The sequence below is a fragment of the Stenella coeruleoalba genome (genome assembly GCF_951394435.1).
Source record: "Stenella coeruleoalba genome assembly, chromosome: 3".
Taxonomy (NCBI): domain Eukaryota; kingdom Metazoa; phylum Chordata; class Mammalia; order Artiodactyla; family Delphinidae; genus Stenella; species Stenella coeruleoalba.
In genome coordinates this window covers 152,056,740-152,077,155 of record NC_137148.1, presented here as the reverse complement: position 1 = coordinate 152,077,155, position 20,416 = coordinate 152,056,740, and the positions used below count along the sequence as shown (strand labels likewise).

The 20,416-nt window shown below is 45.4% G+C and overlaps 2 protein-coding genes across 3 annotated transcripts in view; one reads left to right on the top strand and one right to left on the bottom strand.

Annotated features, from left to right (window-relative positions):
* LOC307185051 (nuclear envelope pore membrane protein POM 121-like) overlaps window positions 1-2,331 on the top strand; it is a 35,133-nt gene extending 32,802 nt beyond the window's left edge. For both annotated transcript variants that reach the window (XM_079918834.1, XM_079918835.1), the window contains one exon: window positions 123-2,331. In XM_079918834.1, the coding sequence (XP_079774960.1) occupies window positions 123-1,570 (1,448 nt within the window). In that variant the 3' untranslated portion in view covers window positions 1,571-2,331. The remainder of the gene's footprint in view (window positions 1-122) is intronic.
* Window positions 2,332-5,684: 3,353 nt separating this feature from the next.
* LOC307184913 (uncharacterized protein) overlaps window positions 5,685-20,416 on the bottom strand; it is a gene marked incomplete at its 5' end in the record, with an annotated part of 35,360 nt that continues 20,628 nt past the window's right edge. Inside the window, 2 exons of the mRNA XM_079918667.1 lie at window positions 5,685-8,741; window positions 18,919-19,507. Of these exons, the coding sequence (XP_079774793.1) occupies window positions 8,659-8,741; window positions 18,919-19,507 (672 nt within the window). The 3' untranslated portion in view covers window positions 5,685-8,658. The remainder of the gene's footprint in view (window positions 8,742-18,918; window positions 19,508-20,416) is intronic.

Here is a 20,416-nt window from a genome sequence, read left to right as displayed (position 1 = left end):
GCCCGGGTCACCCAGCTGTCTATGGCCGGCTATCCACTCGCAGGCCAGCCCACAAGTGTCCAGTGACTCTGCATCTACGCTTTGCCACAGAGTCTCTGAGACCCCATTCTACCATCCCGCAGACGCTGCACTCCTTATGGGGATCCTTATCTCCATCTTCAGGCGAGGCCATCGGAAGAAGGCAGAGATGGGTGCTCGCACCTCCACGACGTCCCGCAGCTCAGTGTCCGCAGTGGACACAGTCACTGTCAGTGTGGCGCAGGGGCAGCCAGTGCCGGCCACGACACCCAGCTGTGTCCCGAACTACAACTACAGCACAGAGAAGACGGTGTTGAGGGCCCTGGAGGAGAGCGGGCAAGGGATGGCCGAGCAGGAGGAAGTCCCCACAGTCACAGGGAGGAACGAAGACCAGAGAAGCGGCCCCGATGACACCGGGGGCGCACGATCTGCATTTAGGCCCCTGGGGGGCTCTTTCTTCGTGCCCAGGCCTGGACCTCTGCAGAGAGACCTCCACGCCAAGTGGGCAGAGGACAGATCCGCCAGGAAACAGCAGACCTCTTGTATGAGTTCCTGCCCCCAAAGAAACGCCATCACGAGCTCATATAGCTCCACCCGAGGTTTCCTGCCAGTGGAAAGAAGGAGGGGTCCCGCCATACCGCAAGGGCTGCCCCAGAAGTCTGCAAAGACAGGGCGCGAGGAGGGTCCTCCATCGCCCTCTGCAGCTCCGGTGGTTTCCCAGAGGAAAAGCCAGCCTGACAAAAATGCAGAGGCAGCAAGAGGGCAGAAAGGGCCCTGGAGGAAGGGCTCCTGCACATCTGACAGTCCCAGGCCCCGAAAACGCAGGATTCCTCTGCTGCCGCACAGGCGAGGGGAGCCTCTGAGGCTGCCCCCAGCCCCTGAGCCGGGTTTCCGGGTCACCGCCGAAGACCTAGACTCGGAGAAGGAAGCAGCGTTCCGGCGCATCAACAGTGCGCTGCGGGATGAGACCTATGCCATCGGGGACCTGGGCAGCTCTTCCCAGCTCTTCCCCAGGAAACGGAAAGCTCCAGCCTTTGCCTCTGCTCCAAGCCCCCCAGTTTTGGGCGGCCCCGCAGATCTGAGCTGCATTTTTGCAGCTCTCAGAGTTACGGCAAGAAAGAGGGGGCCCCCGAGCACCACACACAGCAATGGGGGCAGCATGGGCCTGAACTCCTGGGGCCCGCCTCACCAGAGCCACCCCACGGTGACCATGGGACCTAGCCCTAAGAAGCAGCCTAGGTCTGGAGGCACTACTGCCCCCATCTTACATCACATCCCTGGGGGCGCACCCAGGCAGGGCCCCCCTACTTCCAGCGGAGGGCGCAGCCCATGCCCAGCCAAGGCTGACTTTAGGGGTGTGTCGGATCCAGCCTCTACTCCTATCAGCCTCAGCTCCACAGTGGGCACAGCAAGGTGCAGCCTTGCTCTTAGGGCCCCCTCATCACCTGCCCAGGGCTTGGCTGGACAAAAAACCACTGGGCCATCGACCAAGTCATTCTCCTCCAGGTCTCCATTCATTACCTTGGGGTTTAAGAGGAGGAAGTTGGCCTGAGCCAATAACTTTGGGGTGAGGCCATCAGTGTCCACCTCCTCCCAGGCTGGGCCTCGTGTGGACCCTGTTTCGATGTGAAACTTACAATAAAGCTTTGTTCTTGTTCTTTTGCATAATCCTCACGTGTCTGTGATCTGTAGATCAAGTGTGGAAAAGCACTGGCTTGTATGAGTGGTAACATGGAAAGCCAGACCTGTTGACAGTTTCCTGTGACCCTGCTCATGGGTTGTGAAGAGTAGCACAACAAGATGGCTACAAGGGCCCTATATTAAAAGTGTGTTTTGAGTTTAAACGATGCAGCCTGGAATAAAATGGGCCCAGAGGGAGGGGTAAACAGGGAGGGTCATCCTTGTCTGTTGTAATTGCTACTTCCCACCCACCTCTCTGGCCTGGAGGGGGCTGGGTCATCCCGAGCACACACCAGCCGCCCATACTCTACACGTTTAGTATTTTCTAATGTAGCAGTTTCTTTGACTTTTTCATTTTGCTTTAATAAGTCTTAGGCAAATCATTTACATGCACATCTCACTCAGAGAGTATATGTCCATACAACCTAAAACAATCTACAGATCCAGTGCAATCCCTATCAAAATTCCAATGACATTTTTTACATAAATAGAAAGAACAATCCTAAAATTCGTATGGAACTGCAATAGACTTCAAAAGCCACAGCAATCCTGAGAAAGAAGAACAAAGCTGGAGGCAACACTTTTCCTGATTTCAAATTATACTACAAAGCTAGAGTAATCAAAATAGTATGGTACTGGCATGAAAACAGACACATACACCATGCAACAGAATCAAGAGCTGAGAAATAAATCCACACACATACAGGCAACTAATTGACAGGGATCCAAGAATACTCAACAGGGAAAAGATAGTCTCTTCAGTAAATGGTGTTGGCAAAACTGGATACCCACATGCAAAACAAAGAAAGTGGACCCCTATCTTACACCATTTGTAAAAATTAACTTGAAATGGATTAAAGACTTAAATGTAAGACCTGAAACTGTAAAACTCCTAGAAGAGAACATAAAGAGAAAGCTCCTTAACATTGGTCTTGGTGATGATTTTTTGGATATGACAACAAAACCACAAGCAACAAAAACAAAAAGCAACCAATGGGACTACATCAAACTAAAAAGCTCCTGGAGAGCAAAAGAAACAATCAACAAAATGAAAAGGCAACCTAGGAATGGGAAAAAATATTTGCAAACCACATGTATGATAAGAGGTTAATATCCAAAATCTATAAGGAATTCAAACAACTCCATAGCAAAAAACAAACAAACAAACAAAAACAAATAATCTGATTCTAAAATAGGCAAAGCAGGGGACTTCCCTGGTGGTGCAGTGGTTAAGACTCCACACTTCCACTGCAGGGGGCATGGGTTTGATCCCTGGTCAGGGAATTAAGGCCCGCATATCATGCAGTGTGTGTAAAAAAATAAAATAAAATAGGCAAAGCAAGACTAGGAAACAACTAAGTGTCCAACAGGTGAATGGATAAAGAAAATGTGACATATCCAGATATAGATAGATAGATAGATAGATAGATAGATAGATAGATAGATAGACTATTTGAACGCCACGTGTACCTAGGAAGGTTAGTTACTTAGTCCTTCTGTTTCTCAGTTCCCTGGCCAGGGATATGGAAATATTAGTAGGACCTGCTTATTCGTATTATGTTCTGAGGCTAAAAATTAGTAAATACAAAGCCTGAAGAAAAATGATGGGTACTTACTTCATAAGTGCTACCTACATAAATGTTCAAGTATTAAATGCCTGGAAGAATAAGTAGGTCGTCTCCAGAAAGGGCACCTAGGAGGCTACAAACAGGAGGATAGAGCCTACTTTTTCACATTGATGACATGAGTAAGAAGTTTTAGAGCTCATGGAAAGAATATTATTTCTTGTGATGCACTGTGGGGTGGGCAGAGTAGGGGCTGTGACCCATATTTTATGGTTCAGGGCACTGAAATTTAGACAGATTGAGTAACTTGCCCAGAGTCACAACACTGATGAGTGATGGGTCTGAGGCAGGGGAGGGATAGAGATTCCTGAACACATGGACATGAGATCATGCCCTGGATACACAAACCAAGAGCTCTCCTCGCTCCCTTTCACACATCCTCCTGCCCCAAGGATGCTGCAGGGAGACAGCTGGTACTCGGAGGAGGTGCCTGGCCCAAGAGAATGGCTCAAATCTGGACCTACCTCCTGGCTCTACGTTTCAATCCCTGACCCCAAATACAATGTCTTTCCCCCAAATGCAGACCCCCTGATGGACCGGGGTATCCAAATATGTGTGCATCTCCCCTCCCTTCCCCCTCAGCACTTGATTCTAGCAGCTGATTTGCAGTGAGACTTCCTGGTGGTCAGGTGACCACCCTGAATGACCAGTAGTCTACTTGACTCCCTAACTGACTCAAAACCCAGGACAGTCCAAACCAACTGCCCACATGACAGTTGCACAGAGAATTAGCATCATCTTCAACTGATCAAACCTGGATGATGAGCAGTTAATATTCATTAGCTGGGAACAGGGTCTACTGGGCTGGTGTTTTGGTGGCTTAACAGATGAAGTTTACAGGACCCCAGGGTCTCACTGACTAGAAACTGACCAATCATCTGAGCAGCTTGGACTAAGGCCTGCCTAAGAGCGGGCAGTGGCTGCACCGGCTCTGAGTGGGCACCTTCCCTGCCCAATCCTCCCTCAGCCAGATCCAGGCTCTGCTGTACAAACTACAGCCATTGCTCCTGAATCTACTTGCTGGTATTATTTCCACAGTACCTTCAATGGAGTGGTTAGTGGGGGTGCTATTTGTGTCCCTACCTTGTTGTTTGGCCAGATGCTGATTCTGATGTACCTGAACCACTGCTGCAGATGGCCAGCAGATTATCTTGATCGCAGATGATATTCTTGTGCATCCTGTGTTTGACTCCTTTATAATCTTCCTTTTCTTCTTGGTACCCGAGTCATGATCCTGGAAAACACGACAGAAACTGAGAGAACTATTGATATGTTGCTGGGAGAAGACCATGCAGAGGTGTCAATTCATTCCCAGGTCACACGTCTGTTCTCTTTGTTCACCAGCTTCCTAGGGGAGTCTAGGGGAGTCAAGTGAATCGAAGCTGGGCTGAGAAGAGGGTGTTGCAATGTGGTGTGCCCTTAAAATAGCCAGCAGCCTGACTGCACGGGGACATGACTTTATTTAGTGAGATAATACAGAAAGGGAGCACAGCACAGTGACCGACAGAGTGGGGGCTGGTGCCTGATGGTCTGGATTCAAATCATACCAGAAGCCACATGAACCTGGAAAGTTATGCAGACCCTCTGTCCTCAGTTCCTTGTTCTGTGATAATGGAAACGTTAATAGGGCCCACTTATTAGTATTACATGATGAAGCTTAATACAGCAAATCAGGTAGACCCTGATGAAAAATGATGGTTACTTCATAAGTTCTACCTAAGTGTGCAAATATTAAATGTCTGGAAGAATAAGCAAGAAATGTGGTAGTGCTGCCTCCAGAGAGGGGACCTGGATGCCACAGGGCAGGGGAGTGGGGAAGGTTATGGGTGTGATGCTTTAGAGCTTGTGAAGAATATCTGTCATCATCTCCTGTGATCCCCACATCAGCCCCGTGGGGAACTCATGGCAGGTGCTGTGAACCATATTTTATGGTACATGGCACGAAAATGTTGAGATTTTAAGTGACTTTCCCGGAGTCGCAAAGCTGATGACAGATGGATGTGGGACAGGAATGTAGTTGGTTCCCTGGGACAGAAATCCCTGAACCCCTGAATCCTCTAGATGGTGCTCTGGACCCCTGAGCCCAGGGCTCCCCTCCCTCCATGACCCCAATCCTCCTGCCTGCCCCATGGTTGCTCCAAGGACAGGAGGGGTCTGAGCCAACAGGAGGGCCCATGCCTGACCCGCTGCCTCCCTTACATGTTGATCCCTGACCCCACAGCTCTTAAATATCCCTGAAAGAAGGTCCCTTGAAGGATCAGGGGGTCCCATCTACGTCCCTCCTCCCTCAGCGTCTTCACACACTGGGTGAGCCTCCTGGTGGTCTGACCAGTGGTTGGCTTGTCTCCACGTGGCTCAGAGCCCTGGTCTCTCCAAGCCAGTTGCCCACATGGCACGTCTCTAACAAATTAGCTTGGTCTTCAACAACCAGCCCTGGATGCACAGGTAGTGCTGATTAATGAGGACAGTGGCCTGCTGGGCTGTGCTTGGTGGTTTAGTGGGTGAAGCTGGCGTGCCCCACTGTCGCCTGACTATTGATGTGAGCAACTGTCGGAGTAGCCTGGGCTACGGCCTGGCTGGGGAGGGGCCGTGGCTGCACTGGCTCTGAGGGCGCACCTTCCCTGCTCATCCTTCCTCATCAAAATCCAGCCCCTACAAACTCCTCATCCATCCCTAGACCCTGCAGTGGCACAGGAGAGAGGCCCATGCCCTTCTAGAGGGACCCCTCCATAGCCACAGCCTAGAGACCCCATCCCAGGACTGTCTCTGAGGATGACCCAGGCCCTCCTAATCTCTGTCACCAAATGTTCATTCCACTAACCCGATGGCATTGTCCCTTCTCTCCACGTTCCCAGGCAGCACCCAAACACCCAGTGATCCTGTCCACATCAACCACTGGAAATACCGCCACGAAACCCTAGTTTCCTTCCTTTCTGAAAACCTCTAGATTTAGACTGCTAATATTTGCTTTTGGATTTTGACATCGACATTCAGAAGTGTTTAGCCTGTAATTTCTCCTGTCCTGTAATATCTGCTGCGGGTACGACATCAGTATTCTCCTGGTCCGATGAAAGCAGTGTGGGTGTGTTCCCTCTGTATCTGTTCTCTGGAAGAGTGTGTAGGAGACGGGCATCGTTTCTGTCTTAAATGTTTGGTAGAAATCAGAGGAAGCCACCTGGCCCTGAAGTTTGTTTTGTGGGGAAATTTTTTTGGCATCTCTTTCTAATTGAAGTTTCCTTGGTGTATTGTACAGGGCACAGATCTTAAGCGTAGAGCTTTATGGTTTCTTGTAAATATAAACACATCTGCTACCAACACACAGTTCAATATACAGGATGTCCCCAGCACCCTGGCTGCCTCCTGTAGAAGGGGAGAAGAATAAGTGCTGACTTATTCGGTTATAAGAATGAAATCAGTTACTCCACGTATATTCCAAGTGCAGTGATTTACACACAAATAACTCAAAATGAGTGTGGCAGCACAATCAGAAAGTAGTGGAGGGTGCTGGAGGGCTGGGAGAATCCAGTCCCTTTGGGATTTCCGCTGTGGAGGTCGGGCCAGAGTAAGGAAGCTGAGAGGAGCTTCTCAGAAGCATCTGGGCTTTCACAGAGGGAAAAACTACTGCTCCCCAGAGTGGAGCGCCCACTGTAATTCACTGAGCCCTCCCTTTGCGGAGGGTGCTTTTCTGTACTTGTGTGTTATCTTACATAGAAATGTTTAAAAAAAAAAAACCGAGGAGGAGATCAATTTTGCTTGATGTAACAGCCTTTCACTGTTAAAAGTAAGACATGTATCTAAAATTTATGCTAAATCTGTACAGCTCCGACAGGAAGTAACCGGCACTCACTAGCTGACTCAGGAGCAGAGGGGGAGCAGAGAGGCGGCCCTCCTTCCTTGGACTCGTGTCTCATTTAAGCTGCCAGACACTGCACAAGCTCCATCCCCTCTGAGTCTCAGGCTGAGGCCTCCAGGTCACAGTCCTCACAGGTGTCAGACCAGAACCTGCCACACAAAGGCAGGGACTGGAGTCAGTGGGGAGGTGGGCTCCCTGGGGTCGGTGTGTGGGACCCAGGGGGGCTACTCAGACCCTGCAAGTGACTTTGGGCCCTGACATCCCCAGGGCTCACATCCCCAGGGCACTGGGGCCTCTTTGCTGCTCTTTGCCAAGTGTGTTCTGGTAGCAGAGAGACCTGTCCTACAGGGGCGATTTAACCTGGGCATTTGGCCGGGCGGTGTTCAAGTGACTGGTCCCCTGAACAGTGAAAGTGATGCAGAGGAAAGGGGAGGCTCTGGGGCTCCAGGGTGAAAAGTGTGGGTCCCTCCCACCTGGGCGCTGTGAGTGGGAGGTCTGATGACACAGGTGGGAGTAGTGACCCTGTCCCTCCAGCCCACACGCAACACGGCCCATCATGAGATCAGCACAGTGGAAGTGGGCAGAGAACCGCAATGTTCCCTTTTCCCCTAAGAATCATTTTTCTTTCTTTAACACCCCAGCCAAACTTGCCTGTGCTTTTTAATTTAAAAATATCCTGATGCTGTGGTCATAGAATCATAAATTCTATAGCTTTGCTGTATCCCAACATGAAAAGTTTGTAGAAGACACTGCTTTTCAGCGTGTAATAAAACCAGATGTATTTGTTATCTAATTTTAAGGTCATAATTAACTTGGAATCCTGGCCCTTTAACTCATCCTAAATTAGCATTGCTTTGAATTGCCTTCATTTTGTGTGTGTGTGTTGTATTCAATTTTAACACATCTATGGAAAATCTATAGAACCTCAGGTTGAGAAATGGTGCCATGAGGTGACCCAGGCCCTTCAGTGGGGCTCCACAGAGGCTGAGGGGTCCCCAGGGGGTGGGCAAATCCCAGCCAGGTGTGGATCCTGCAGTGTCCCCTACCGGATGCCAGGGCTACCGCGTGCCCACAGGGATGCAGCAGCGCTGGGCCAGGTGAGCTGTCTGCTTGCGTGAGAAGAAGCCCCGGTGCCTCTGTCCTCCTCACCCTTTCCCCAGGACGCCTGAACTGGGGGGTACCAGGGCCACTCCAGATATCTCACCACACTTGGTGATTAACTGGGGATGTTGCCTGCTGACCTCGGCGGGTTGGGAGGGCAAGGCTGGGTCCTGCAGAGGGAGATGTTGAACCTCACCAGGGACACTCTTTACAAAGAACACAATGTGAACAACACCTCCAGGAGTGATGTATGTGGTGACCCCACAGATGCCTTCGGCCCCCCATCTAAACATAAGAGCCTGGCATATTCAGGGCTTCTATGGAACGGGGACCGTTTCCTGGCGAGATGCACTCAGGTCATCCTCCAGTTGCCTGCGCAGATTACCACCATTCTCTTCTCTCCACCTTTTTGTTCACATGCAGTGGTGAGCACCTCTGTGCTCTCCTCTGGCTTTTGGGTTTTCCTGAAGCACCAAAAAAAAAAAAAAAAAAAAAAAAGTCAGGGATGGCAAGGGAAGCACATACACTTATTTGCCTTCTGCTCTTCCTCCTACCCTCTCCAGGCTCACATTTCCTCTTCTTGTTCTTCCTCATCCTTTTACTTCATCCCTTCTCTTGAATCCAGGATGAGAGAATTTTTTTTTAATTGGATGAGTCAGTCTTCTTTTACTTAATTTATTTTTAACGACCTTATTGGAATATATTTGCTTTACAATGGTGTGTTAGTTTCTGCTATATAACAAAGTGAATCAGCTATACATATACATACATCCCCATAACCCCTCCCTATTTTGTCTCCCTCCCACCCTCCCTATCCCACCCATCCAGGTGGTCACAAAGCACCAAGCTGATCTCCCTGTGCTAAGCGGCTGCTTCCCACTAGCTATCTATTTTATGTTTGGTAGTGTATATATGTCCATGCCACTCTCTCACTTTGTCACAGCTTAACCCTCCTCCTCCCCATATCCTCAAACCCATACCGTTTTTATGCTAAGTTATATTCTACATGTAGCCAGAAAAATGTTAAAAAGATTTTTAAAGAACTGCGCATCTATTTTTGAAGCTGATTTGCCTGTTCAAGGCTTGCTAGCACTTTATCCATCTCAGTGCTATTTCACTTAGTAAACAAATGCAGTTGCCATAATTGCTGCATATGTGTCTGTGTTCCCTTCTAGGCTATATGTTTTTGAAGTTAGAAACTATATTTATATCACAGCCCCTATGTATAGCACAATATCCATTGCTAATTCAGATTGTGCTTTAAGATATAAGAGAAAATTTAACCCGTTTATTATAGTCATAAACATCTAGCAAACCAACCAGAAAATAAAAACTAATTTTCAATGGGTTGGCCAAGAACAAAAAAGAGAGGAATACCTAGTGCAAAATCATATCTCTAATAACTACTGTTGGATTTAGAGCACACACATGCTAAACTTATTTTAAAATATCTTCTCATCAAAGATTTGAGGTTGGACCTGAAAAAATTATATCAGATGTGAAAATAATTATGTGGTCTGACCAGCGTGGATCACACAAAGTAAGTGTATACTATGTATAAAGTAGATAAACTACGAGGTCCTGCTGTATAGCACAGGCAACTATATTTAATACCTTGTAATAACCTATAAAGGAAACGGATCTGAAAAAGAAATATATATATCTGAATCTCTTGGCGGTACACCTGAAACACAACATTGTCAATCAACTATACTTCAAGTAAAACAAAACAAAACAAAACAAAGTAAGTGTAAAGGGAAGTATAGTTTTATAAATTCACCTCTGATATCCAATGGACCAACTGAAAGAAAATGGAAAGTACAACTTTCTAGGAGACAGGACATGGCCAGCAAACAAGGCCATTACCCTCGGTAACGGTCATACCTGCCAAAAGATATACAGACTAGCCTGCATTCATGAATACATAGGAATTCTTCATTTATCTGGCATTGTTAGGCAATGAGGTATTGTATGTTAGGAGAAGTTTTTTTAACTGACAAATTGAAGAGGAGTTATTTTAACCTTCACTCGGGAATTTTTTTCTAAAATTAAGAAATGTATCCACAAGTGCATCTAATGTTTCCGTGATAACTCGGGGTCATCAGTTCAATCAACGTTTGCATGAATAATGCAAATGGAAACAAGACAGGCATGCTTACTGAAACTGAAAATGACATGGCACTGGCTGGAATAACTGATGAGAGAGCAAGAAAAAAGCAAAAATGAAAACAAACCGTGATCAAGAAACAATCAGTCAAGTTCTGACTTTCTGTACTTAGTTTCAAAACGAGATACCACAAATCCTAGCGAGAGACTCCAGCATCATTAGCTGTCTTTCTCCTTTGTTTCCACCTTCCTTTCCTTTTCCTTCTATCCTAGACTGTTACAGGCAGTGCTTATAGCTGCTTGCAAGACAAATTCTAATACTTGCTTTCTCTCACACAAACTTCACAATATGTCCATGTGATAAATAGTATGGAATTAAAGACAGTTCATCACAGGGACATCTCCTATGAAAATAAAATTAGAAACTAGCTTCTAAACATGCAGAGAGAAGGGCGTGGTGTCAGGCACTAATTCCCTTGGGAATTCCTGTCCATTTCTAATAGACGTTCTTCTTTACCAAGATCCCTTTTTATTGGTGTCCTGTTCCAGACTGCTCCACTCCACCCATCCTCATCCTGTAAAATACATTCACACTCTTTTGTGACCCTAGTTATTTTCCCATTAAATAATCAATCATAGAACTGTCGGAATTAAATACAGAGTGAAATTAAAATACTGGAGTCACTTGGAGGGTTTAAGCAGCTCCACCAGAAAATACTGGGCATGGATTTAAAAGAGGCTGCGTGGGACTTGCTCTTGTCCAAGTTCTTTCTCAAGAAGTATCTGAAATAAGCCTAAATTCAGAGTTAATCAGTCTGGCCTGCTTTCTCAGGTGGACTGGAATTCATTGCTCTTTCCCCTCAACTCCCTGATGTCAGTGGCACTTTCCGGAGGGGAGGTGGACTTCTCTGCCTACTGCAGAAGCTCAGTTCCCCCAGGAACCACTCCCCATCTGAATCCCACACTGGAGGCCAGATGCCAGCCTTCCCAGAACATTCGTGATCTCCTTTCGGTTTTTGACCTGCTCAGATTGAGTCCCTGTAGACTCTTTCTCAGCTTGAAACCTGATATTCAACCCCTTCCCTGACCTTGATGGTTACCTGCCTACTTTAGGCCTCAGGTGCTTTAGCTATAAATCGATATATTTGCCCTTAATTCTAAAGTCTTCTTTCTAAAGCTCTACAATGTGTGGCTCCTTGAAAATGTTTCTCTTTGCTGGTTTTAATTTTGTAGAGAATTAAAACCACAGCTACTCTAAAAGACAGTAAGTTGCATTCGATAAGGAAAGTGTGCTTCTGTAGTTAGATTAACAGGGATGGAAGACGACTTAGTATGTTTTAAGATACTCATGATCCGTTCTCGTGAGAGTCGGGGGAAGAAGGGGAAGAGAGTTAATAAAATACCAAACGATTGTGACAAATTAAGTTCACCAAGATGTAGCTGATTAGTTACTACTTGAATAAGCCACACATATCCAATCCAAGTTGTCCTTTATTTTTCTAAGTAGGATCCCAGTGAACTGAGTCCCATGTTCAGTAACTCCACCTTCAGTGGCTTAGTCTTTAAAAACTGTTATGTTGCTGGAAGAAGAAATATTGCCCATCAGTCCTAATTGATGTTTAGCTATCACGCACATTTGAAATAAATTTATTACTTTGCCTGATCTCAGTGTAATACATTCCAAAGCGGCAAAGAGCACATGAAAAGTTATGGAGTCTCCATCTTCTACACTGAAGTGTGCAATAAATTACATATTATTTGGCCGTGAAATTCACAAGCCATAGAAACCACGCCATTAGCAATGTATACAGTGGTAAACAGCAGGTAATGAGAATGATATAAAACAAAACAGACTGTGTATGTTGGCACTGCTGCCAATAAAACAATCATTAAATGCATTCATATGCATCTACGCTAGGTAAGCTCTTTAGGGCAATTGCTATGAGTTCTACATACCTGTCAGGATATTATATATAGCCCACTTTCTATGGCCTTTATTCAAAGACGCTGAGAAAGGGTTACTCTGGGTAAATTCAGACCTTTTCTCAATATAGAATTTGGTCAACATGCATTCTGAACAGCAAAATTTCACAGTGCTTTCAATTTTCCTACACTAATTGCCACCTCAGCAAATGCAGGATTAAGTATAATGGATTATAAGAAGTTAGAAAGGAAAGATGGAAGAAAAGAAGGAAGGTAGAAAAAAGGTGGGTATGGAGTACTTCAACATTTATGTAGAGTGGACCTAAAACTAAATTGAGGTTTCCCTGAACTATTAGCATACGCTATAGAAACTTAAATGAAAAAATAAAAAAAACCAGCAAGGGAAACTCAAAGATTCTTTGTTTTTTCACTTTACTGCGTATACACGTCCATCTTAAACAATCTATATGCTTATATCCAATAAGAGAGCATTGTTTTGCAAGGCTATTTGGGTTCTATCAGCATGTAGAGGTCAGACAACTCAACTTTAGCAGAGTTAGCCTTCAGGTGAATAATTGCTTCTTTCAGGTTGTGAGCATTTGATTTTTCCAGAAATGTTTCCCAAAAAATGAAAACTAAAAGAGTCCTACGACAGCGTCCTTTAGAAGTTTTATAGTATCAAGGCTTTTGGAGGAAGAGTATCCTTGTTGATTACCAACACAATGATTCCAAGCAGGTCAATTTATGCTGAGAATATTATATAACAGAACCCACTTCACCTCCATTATACTGACAATGATCTTCCTTACTTCAACCTTGTGGTTTTTAGTAAAGTTGAAAATACGGAGCCAAGAACAGACAGTGACAATGCCAGAGACTCAGATGTACCTATAGGTGCCTTCAGACAACATCAGCCACCCAGGCTAAAGTCCTGGTTTAAAACATCCCAACATGAATGAATCTCAAAAACCATATGCTGAGCAAGTGAAGCCAGATCAGAAGGGCACCGACTGTATTATTCAACTTACATGAAATTCTAAACTGGGCAAAAGTCATCTCTAAAGATAAAAAACAGATCCGTGGTTGCCTTGGGGTGGGAGATGGGGATACTTTTGCAAAAGCCTAGGAGGAAACTTTCTAGGGTTTTAGGATTGTTATCTATCTTTATGGGGGTGGTAGTTAAACAAATGTATACATTAATTAAAAGTCACTGAACCGTTGACTAAAAATGTCTGCATTTTATTGTATGTAAATGATACCTTAATAAGGTTGATTACAAAATGAACCAAAACCAAAACAAAACTGAAGAAAAACCTCTCAAGACCTCAAAGAAAATATACTGTTTTCTTCCAGGGTACCAGATTGGAAATGAGGCATTGGTCTGTTCTACCCTCAGATTATCTCTAGGATTATCTAGTCTATTTTAAAGCACTAGAGTCCCCTATCAGGAAAACTCACCCCATGTTTAATTACTTTGATTTCTTCTCTGCCTCTTCTCCCAACACAGTGAAGTCATTCACGGAAGAAAAGCCAGCTTTTGCCAAATTTTCTTCATCATATATTCTTTCCAAATCTATTATTTATGTAATAAAATTTTGCTACACTTTGTAAAAATCTAGCTTTTTGAGGCTTACAAATCTTAACAGTTAACCTATTGCCTCCACTGGAATTTGGAAAAAAATTATTTTGAAAAGGAATAGCTGAGACTTGACATTTTTTGTGTGTGTGATTTTCTCTTCACCTAAGAGAGAAGTGAGTAGGAATGAGAAACACATACATAAAGAAAAATAAATTTATCTTGCTGCCTTTGCATGGTTATAATTTATAGGAGGCCCTTTTCAACAATAATCTATTATCAGAATCAACAAAATATAATCTCCATGAAGGCCAGGCCAGGATATTTGTCTCTTTTTCAGCAGATTGCAATACAAACCACATTCATGGATATGCTCCTTGATGATCTTTGTAATACTGTAACAGTTGACCATTTCCTCATGCCTCTTCCCCTTAACTTCAACCTGGTTTTTCACCAATGACCTCACATTTCCTTCTCTATCACTTGGTTGTGGGCCTCTTTTCCAACTCCAACTCGCATTTCACTCTGGCACCAAAGGAAGACTCACACCTTCCTGCTTTTTAATGATACCTCAAGGTCATTACCATATTGTGATCACCCTGAAGAATAGCCAGACAATTGTTATTTCAGAGCCATCTGACAGTTTGTAGCTCTAAAAATTAACTAAGGACCGCATTTGTCAAAAATATCCTAGTTTAAGATTTTGGTAATACAGCAACAGTAATTCCGAAGTCATTTATGACAATCAGTGTGGGAAGCACCCTCCTTCAGGAAGACCCTTTGCCATACAATACTCTTTCCCTGTCTGGTAATAAGGAAGCACGGCCGTGGAAAGTAACCTTTTGTGGAAAGAAATACTTGGCTTTGAGAAGGCTTGAAGTTCATACATTTTTCTTGAATTAGATTCCCCATTAATTACTTTATCCACAAAGAGGTAATTATCAGAGTTATGTAAGCAATTAAGGAGATGCTACTCCACATTCTTTCAGCTTGTTGACCTTTCTCACTTTATTTCATGTGGCTATCTGAAACATCAGTGATTTACATGCCTTTTTTTTTTGACAGATTTCTGTGTGTGTGTGTGTCCCCATGATGAAAACATCATTAAAGTAAAATATCAGGAATACATTCTTAAGAAGCAGTCGACTTAAAGTCCTAGAAAAAATGAAAGCACTAATATTCATGGACAACTCTACACTCTGAAAGTTACTCCAAATTTTGTTGACCTCTCTTTTGTCTAGGAGTTTTTCAAATTTTCTACCATGATCATTTGTTAGTTTTATAATTACATAATAAAGGCATTACATCATATAATCTTTTGTTATCCATTGCAGTTTTAAAACTATTCCTTTCCTTGTCCTCAGCAGATATGTCATAGATTATTAGTACATAAGCAAAGACTTTCAACGTAACAGTACTTTATAGTGAGAAGAACTATACTGAGCTATTTCTATCCTAAGACAATGCACTAGGAAAGCACTAGGAATTCTTAAACACTAGGAATACAGAGACAATCAAGGGGCAAGTTCCTTGCCTTCGAGTATACAGGATCATTATAGCAAATGCTTAAATAGCATTTAGTAAGTAACTCACCACAGCAGTCTTATTATCCTCCATTTTAATAGGTGAGCAGAGGAAGCCACAGGGAATTCATAGGGTAAAGCCAGAATTTGAACCTAGGTAGACTAGTACACTCTCCACGGCTTTAACTACTACGTTAAAAAAATATATATATATAAGTTATATATATATATAAAACTCCAAGTATTCCAAAGTTACAAAACACTTATCTACCAAAACTCAAAAAGGAGCACACAAACTTGCATAGAAAATAAACATGTGGGTTTCCCTTGTGGCGCAGTGGTTGAGAGTCTGCCTGCCGATGCAGGGGACACGGGTTCGTGCCCCAGTCCGGGAAGATCCCACATGCCGCGGAGTGGCTAGGCCCGTGAGCCATGGCCGCTGAGCCTGCGCGTCCGGAGCCTGTGCTCCTCAACGGGAGAGGCCGCAACAGTGAGAGGCCCGCGTACCGCAAAGAAGAAAATAAACATGTAAAAGTTCATAAATAAACCACAATATAACCTGCTCCACATAATATACTGACTGCAGTGTCCTGGGCCTCTCCCATCCTTAGGTAGCTGGAAATTACAACAAAATAATACTTTTCACCTTTGGAAGCCACACCATCTCTCATACCAAGCAACCAATTACTTCCTTAGAGAGAACAGGAAATTAACCTGAATATCATAAAAAATATATATATAGCATTAGTGATGTAGAATGTTTGTTTAAAGACAATAACTTCAATAGCAGAGGGAACTTTACCATTGCAGGCTTCAGATAACCTCTATATTTCTCAGATTTCATGCTAAATCATAAAATGCCATATTGTGTCTGAAGCTATTTTTTCAATAGTCCATTTTCTTAAATGGACGAGCAAAGCCGTAAATACTGAGGAACATTTTGGCTCCCAAATCCTAAAGCCATTCTGATTATGCCTGGGTGATCATGGGGACGTCATCGGAACTACCAGAGGACTGGCTGAAATACCAGTGTTCTGGCCAGCTTACAAATTAAAAATTATACAGAATCCAATTTTATTTTTTTGTTAAGTAATTCCTATGAGGCTTTTGAGATGTCACTGTAAAGTCCTTTCATGTGTAATCTTTATCCATTAGATAGGGAACAATGCCAATCCCCATCATAAATACTGTCACAACCTGACACTGAAAATCCATTGCAGGGCATAGGACCTGCAAATAGGAGGTGAATCACACACATCCACTCATTCAGACAATCCACAAATATTCATTTTTAAGTCTACTATATGCCAATAATGTACCGGCCTCTCAGATGCTAAACCATGCTAAATGCTGAAACAGACATACTCAGTTTGGGCCCTCCTGGAACTTATTACCTACAGAAGTGCCTTCGTTGTAAATGGTCAGGTCTCAGCCAATGCTATTATCATCAGCAGGTGACCAAATGATACAGCTTGCTTCCCTTCCGAGGTACAAAACAGTTCTTACACCTGAATGGGATGCAAAGAATAATCTGACTTCTGTTCACCAGGGCATGAATTGAACTGTCCTTGCAGAAGAGGTAACAGATGGTGTGAACCCCACATCCTAGAAACGGGCCAGGCACACGACAAGTGTTCAGCTTTTCAAAAACAAATGAACAATCACTTCCTCTCCTAGATCTTTACACCCTTCCTCTGTTGGCTACTTTCTCTCAGCTTATAAACATCCTCAAATATACTCACTTAAAAAAACTCTCAGACCTATGATCCTTTGGATATTCTTGTGGTTAACCTAAGTCTCTACCATGCCTTCAAACACCTGTCCTCCCAAAAGCCCACATCTGTACCTTGGGCCCAGACCTGTCTACCAGGCCCCTCTAAAGCACTGAAGATGAAGGAAGATCCTCTCACCACCCCCAATCCCTTTCTACTGTGCTCTGTATCTCTCAAAAAGATGCAGCTGTAAACTGTCACCCACGCTTGCTGCCCTCCCTTTTCTAACTGGTCACCAGGCCTCACCCATTCTCTCTCAGATCTGCAAAACCCGGTCCCACCTTTTATAACTTAAGTGGGACCCTTAGATTACAATTCACCCTGCACCCAATCAACTGCCTTCCACATGGAGGTCCAAGTGAGTCTCTAAACCAGAATTCCATTTCACTGTTCTTTGGTGTTTCCTGCAGCCTTCAGGATAAACATCCAAACATCTGACAGGACAAACAAGGCGCCTTTTTGTTGGGCCCCACTAAGTTTTCAGTATTAACTCTCATTTCTTTCCCAAACCCTGAGTTCCAGCCCTGTACATTAGTTTTGCCATATTTTCTTACATTTCTCAAACTTCAACACACACTGCTTTCTCCTGCCACCCCAGGAGCTTCTACATATCCTTAGAGAGGACAGCCCTTCCTCCAAGAATCCTACCCTGAACTTTCCCTTCCAAGTTTCTGTGCTCTGCAAAGGGGAAAGATGGCGGGGAGGGATACATTAGGAGTTTGGCATTAACATATACACACGACTATATATAAAATCATCAACAAGGACCTACTGCATAGCACAGGGACCTCTACTCCATATCCTGTAACAAACTGTACGGGAAAAGAATCTGAAAAGGAATGGATATATGTATAACTGAATCACTTTACTGTACACCTGAAAGTAACACAATATTGTAAATCAACTATCCTCCAATATAGAATAAAAATTAAATCAAAGAAAAAAGAGATTCTGTGCTCTGTAGCAGCAGAACTCACTTCTTCCAGAGCACTGACTCCTGTGCTTGTGTTTACTTTTTGCCCAGCAGAAGGGAAGATTACCTAGGGCAGAAGCATCGTCTCCAGCAGCCCTTGGTTCTGACATCTCATTCAAGTGCCAGGATACTTTACACACATAACCTGCTTAATTAATTCTAAGAACCCACAGAAAGAGTGGTTTTTAATGTCATTTTACAAGTGTGGGGATTGTAGTGCAAAAGAAACCTGTCCAGGCCACAGAGAGCATAAGCCCTGGAATTCAAACCCTAAGCTGCCTTGACACCGGTGCTCTTTTCACTATATATGATACACCTATTGAAAAAAATTTTTTTTTCCTGAGCCCTGTTTGAATGGAAAGGAAATGAAGCTGGGATATATCCATTTCCTAACCGCTTTGGTGTGTACCAGGCAAAGTCATTCAACAGACCAGGTAACATCTGTGCAACAATTAACGATGCTCCAAACTGTGCTAAGTGTTCTACTTTGTAGAGTCTAGAAGCATTAACACAGTGCATCCTTGTAACCGCCACAGAGGCTGGGTCCTGTGAAGCCCATGCTACAGATGAGAACACTGAGACCTTGAAGCCTTAAGGCACTCGGCCGGGGTCACCGAGCTGGCAGGAGTCCTAGGCCGCACGCCCCGTCCAGTGCACGTACACCCGGTCACTGGGCACCGGTTCCAGTGCCCACCCTCCACCGTTAACCATTTAAAACCCCGCTTCTCACCGCCCACACGAGGGCCCCTGGAAGCGGGAAGTACAAACCTGTCTCGACAAGCCGTGGCTGGAAGAAGCTCTGGATACAGATCAGGGGCAGAGGGTGCTCAGGAGCGGCGCCCAGTCTACCCGCGGAGGCAGAAGGCGTTAAGTCCAGCAGGCCCTCCCTCAGGGAAGCCCGCACGGAGGGCAGAGGCACCGAGTCCTGCAGCGCGCACAGGTCCTCAGAGCGCGAGAAGGAGTCGGCCGCGCTGTCCGGGCGCAGCTTCACCGAGTGTTCACGGCCTGAGCGCGGCCTCGGGGACGCTGGCTGCAGACAGGATGCCCACACCCGCCTGGGGGCCCCGGCTCGCCTCCCGGCCCCTCGGGCGCCCACCGCCCAGCGGCTGCGGCCCGAAGATATAGGGCCACGGGCCCAAGCTAGGCCGGGCCCTCCATGCCTCGCTCCGGAGCCCACGCGCGGCCTGGTGTTGGCGCGGGCATCAACGCCCTCCCGAGCCGCGCGGTTGCGGTTTAAGCCTCCCGGCGGGCCCGTGGGGGCGGGGCTCGAGGACTTCTGCGAGCTCGCCGTGCGTCCGCACGCAGACCCGCCTCTCCTGACGACGCGGCCTGAGGAGCGGTGTCGGCAGCTTCGAGACTAGGGGAGCGTGAAAGGTAGGAGGTGTGGAGAATTTGGGGTTTCCAAAAAGCGTTTGCTGACTGATCCAAACAAAAGTGAGACATGGTTGTATCAGCACATTTTAAAAGTAGTTAAACTCCCGCTAAGTGTCTGTGCTCGCCCCGCCCAGAAGAGAGCGTGAACTCCGTGAGGGACACAGGAAAGGCTGAGTGAACGTCTGCCTGTGGTCCCTTACCTGGTGCACGGGTGTGTGAATTTCTGCGGAGAGCTCTTAATTTCTGTCGTTTCTGCTGGCTTGACACGGTGGTTGGCAAACGGTGACGTGTTCCGTGCATTCAGGACATGATCGTGGTTCCTAATAATCACTTTTTTTGTACTGACACCTCCACAGAGAATTTACTACTGAATATCCACTTTGCAGAAGAGAAAGTGAGGCGTAGGAAGTGAAGTGACTGAGTAAGAGGAAGGACTCAGACAATTGGTGTTAGTAAATTAACCCTGCAAGGAGGCCGTTAGCCTGCGGTGGCTCTAGCGATGCGGTCGCCCACTTAAACCAACCCAAATCTAAGCCTGTCAGCGCCTCAGGGTGACGAACACCGCTGAGGACACCCAGTCACAAACCACCAACTAGGCGTTAAAGCCATAGCAAATCACTCGTTTCCTTGCTTTGCTTCTGCCCTTTTAAAATAAACATCTCTGCAGCTCCTGTGGCTGGAGTGCTCCTCACCTCTTCCGCTTTGTGGTGCGTGAATTGAATCTATTTTTGCGCACATAAAGTGTTAAAATTTTAAATATGCCTCAGTTTGTCTTCTAGGATTGGCCGTAGAAGTTGGATTTGTGTCCAGTTTCTAGAGCAATGGTCGTCCTCTGGTCAGGCCTTAGGCGTTACGTGTACAATGTTCCTCTTCTACCACCACCTTCTGGATG